The sequence below is a fragment of the Camellia sinensis genome, chromosome 15 (genome assembly GCF_055761805.1).
Source record: "Camellia sinensis isolate YWXY chromosome 15, ASM5576180v1, whole genome shotgun sequence".
Taxonomy (NCBI): domain Eukaryota; kingdom Viridiplantae; phylum Streptophyta; class Magnoliopsida; order Ericales; family Theaceae; genus Camellia; species Camellia sinensis.
Genome location: NC_138975.1, coordinates 16,799,147 through 16,802,902, shown reverse-complemented (window position 1 = coordinate 16,802,902; position 3,756 = coordinate 16,799,147). Strand labels below are relative to the sequence as shown.

The 3,756-nt window shown below is 34.5% G+C and overlaps 1 protein-coding gene across 1 annotated transcript; it reads right to left on the bottom strand.

Moving 5' to 3' along the window:
• Positions 1 to 1,591: 1,591 nt before the first annotated feature.
• DOF2 (DOF zinc finger protein 2) lies at positions 1,592 to 3,556 on the bottom strand. Its single transcript, XM_028212856.2, has one exon. The coding sequence runs from the start codon at positions 2,909 to 2,911 to the stop codon at positions 2,231 to 2,233; it is 681 nt and encodes a 226-aa protein (XP_028068657.2). The 5' UTR covers positions 2,912 to 3,556; the 3' UTR covers positions 1,592 to 2,230.
• Between the last annotated feature and the right edge of the window lie 200 nt (positions 3,557 to 3,756).

The following is a 3,756-nucleotide window of genomic DNA, read 5'->3' as shown; positions in this document are numbered from 1 at the left end:
GAGTAAACATCAAATTTCATTCGATAGAACCAGAGTAAAATTTAACTCTGGTTCTATTGCTCTGTTTTTTTCATTTGACAAAACCAGAGTAAAATTTTACTTTTAACTTCAGAGTCTTACAGTTTACTTATTTTTCAGAATAAAATTTTACTTTTATACAGAGTAAAATTTTACTTTTAGTTTCAGAGTGTAAAATTTTACTCTCATTCATAGTAAAATTTTACTTTCATACAGAGTAAAATTTTACTCTGAAATACATAGTGAAAATGTCTTAATAGGAGAGCTGATAAATATGAGGATAATATAGTAAAAGAAATAAGTTTTAAAATATCAGGGGATTTTGAAAGTACTTATATAATTTTTGTCCTTTTAAAAAAAAATTAGATAGTGAGGGGGATATGACCAAATCTCCCTTCAAAGAATATTATATTGTTGTTATCTAATTAATCAATACAATAACTATTCAAATTGATGAGAATTCTCCCAAACCCCCTTGATTTTTACAATGTGGGTCCACGTCAATTGGACAACATTTTCTCAAGTGGGCCATAATATTTTGCATTTTAGCCCAAGTGACTTGGTAGCCCCACAGACAATGGTTGCTTGAATATGAAATTGTAGACCCATAGGGGAGTGGTCCATTTACATGCATATCTCATGGGCTGTGGCCTATGCGTGAGGGGAGAGAGGAGAGTCATTGATGATACTTCATCACGGCATGAAATTCTCCGTCCTTAAATATTTATGTTCCTTTTATCTCATAATACTCACAATTATTATCTATCGTATTTTAAATTATTTAGTAATTTAGTAATTGAGAATGTCTTGAGGCAGAAGAACAAATAAGATTTGGAGATAAAAAATTTTTCACCGTTAGCCATAATAAACGATTAAACAAAACAGAAGGGTGATGGGTCACCCATAATTAGTACTCATTTATGATATTTAAAAAATCTTATTAATATCGATGCCCTATATATATATATATATATGAAATTTTGACGACAGACTAACTGAATCAATGGTTGAGTTATTTCTGCAAACAATTATTTCACTCAACACTTGTAAACATAATGTTACAAAATCACATTATAGTAGGAAATCTTCAACTTGCATTTGGGTTGTCTTTACCCAAATTCTTTATTCTCTTAATACATTATAAACCATACAATTATATTCATACATATGTGCATCGGGTGGCACAAAGGTCATTAGAATTAAAAAGAAAGGTAAAATATATATATATATATAAGGATGGACTTTAGCTTTGGGTAGCCCTCCCAAGACAATGTTGGAAGGTTAGAACTTGATCCAATGATGGACTTTAGCTTTTCAATTTCCTGTCCCCACTCCTTCAAATTATCTTGTGTCCATAAACAACAAAATATCAAATCTCACCTTTCTTTCTTGCTTCAAAAAATACATAATTACCTAAATGTAAAAATCTCAACACATAATTTAACAATTATAAATAATTTAAAATACGAATCAAAATTAGTCCAAATCTACTATAAAGTACATAATTAACTTGGCATCAAATTTGTCACATAATTTTAAACAATTATAAAATGTAAAATCAAACTGTTCCGACTGCTCACTATTCAAAATAAGTGCATTGATAATTTTCATTGCATACACGTAATGTGCCGAATCTTCTAATATATATATATATATATATATATATCCACACATACGGATTGAATACAAACCTTCAAATATACATTCTACATTACACCATAATAATCATAGTCACTAGAAATAACATCATTACATATCTCCACACCCACACAAACTTTAAAAAAAACACTCATAATAATCTTTCTTCTTTCTTTTACTTTCTTTCTTTCTTTCTTTCTTTCTTTAGAACACAAACAAACAAACACCACACAAGATATAACAAAAAGAACCATTGCCCCTAATTTGCTCTGCTGCAGGACCGCTAGGATCATTGAAATTTTCCCTTTAAATGTTCGCATTTAAAGATACAAACATTCCAACAAAAATTTGGGTATTCATATGATTTTTTTTTTTTTTTTCGATGTGCTGTGGCCTTTCATGGTCTCACAATAGCATGATCAGAAAATGCTAAATTGCACCTCTCTCTGTCTCTTCACCACCATATCTATATAGTTTATATTTCTAATAATCATCACCATCATCACTATTTAGGATTTGGGAAGAAAAACTAAACCAAATCAACTCTCTCTCTCTCTCTCTCTAAAAAGTTGAGTTACTGAAAAGTCGAACCTGGTGTGTAAATAGCAAGATCAGGCCACCCATTGCCACCACCCCAATCACCACCACCACCACCACCACCACCACTCTGAACACCCAAAAAGCTCTCTGAATTATTACTACTCTGTAACTCAACTTGTGAGTTTCTCATCAAATTCGCCTCCAAATTCGAATTCAAATTCAAATTATTCTCGCCAAACTCCCCCAATCGAACCGTCGATCCATTTGGATTCAAACCCTCCATCAAATTCCCAAACTGCCCACTCGAAGCCAGAAGCGAGCTAAAACTCCCATTGATATCCATCATCCGATGCTGCTCCTGATCGAACGCCGCCGCAGCGAAACCGTACATGGCAGAGGAGGGTTCTGGTTTTCCGGCGACTTGGGTGGTTGTTGCGGTGGTGGTGGAGGACGAAGAAGACGACGATGAAGAGCGTTTAGGGTTCGAATTTCGCTTCGTGTTCTTGCGACTCCCACCGCCGATTGGGATGTTGCGAAGAGCTCCGCCTTTGGTCCAGTATCTCCGGCAGTTCTTGCAGAAGTGGCGAGGCTGAGAGAGATTGTAGTTGTTGTAGTAGCAAAATTTGGTGTTTGTTGAATCACATCTTGGGCATTTCAAGTGCTCGTGTTCGGGGAATTGGGGTTGGATCTGTTGATACGTTGATGGGTCTTGCATTTTTCACACTGAATTTGGGAAAATTTTTGTAAAGAAATCACCAAATTCGAGTTCGGATTTTTAGGTTTTGGCTGATTTTGTGAACTGGGTTTTTCTCAGTGAATTGTCTATGAGGAGATCTGAAATGGGTTTTTCATGCGTTTCGTGAGGTGTGAAGCTGTGAAGCCGCGAAAAGTAAAACAAAAACAGAGGAAACAAAAGGGTCAAGAATGATTTTGACCAAACAAAATTGGTTTTAATTACGAAAAGTTGGAGATTTTTCACGGAAAAAATCAGAACAGAAAGTGAAGGAAAGTGCAGAGAGAATTCAAAGCTTTGAACTTTCAACTTCCATTAATGAATCCCATTAAAGAACACTTTGTTTGGGGGTGATTTGTGGAAGAAGAATTAAAGAAGAAAGGAGAGAAGTTTCAGAGAAGAAATTTGGACTCCCAGACTTCATATAGAGAGAGAAATCTCCTCTGTCTCTCTGCCTTGCTGTTGCTCTTCTATCTCAATACCTGTAGAGAGAGAGAGAGAGAGAGAGAGAGAGAGTATTTTACTGTCACAGTCTCTGTTGAAATTTGGAATTGAATGGCTAAGCTGGTGGAGTCTATAGAGCCCCACAAGTTAAATATAATCAAGAGTAAATCACTTTTTGATTAAAATTATGGGCATTAAAGGAATTTAAAACAATAGTTTATATTCTTTGTTCTTGGCTTTACTAGGAAGCATCCATAGCCAAAAAGACTTCTTTTTGGGTCAATACCATTTATTAATATTTTTTTAAATTAAAGTGGGGAACAAATGTCAACTGCTGTGATCATGCTGAAAAAGTGACATCATTAACCTTAAACACATGAGTC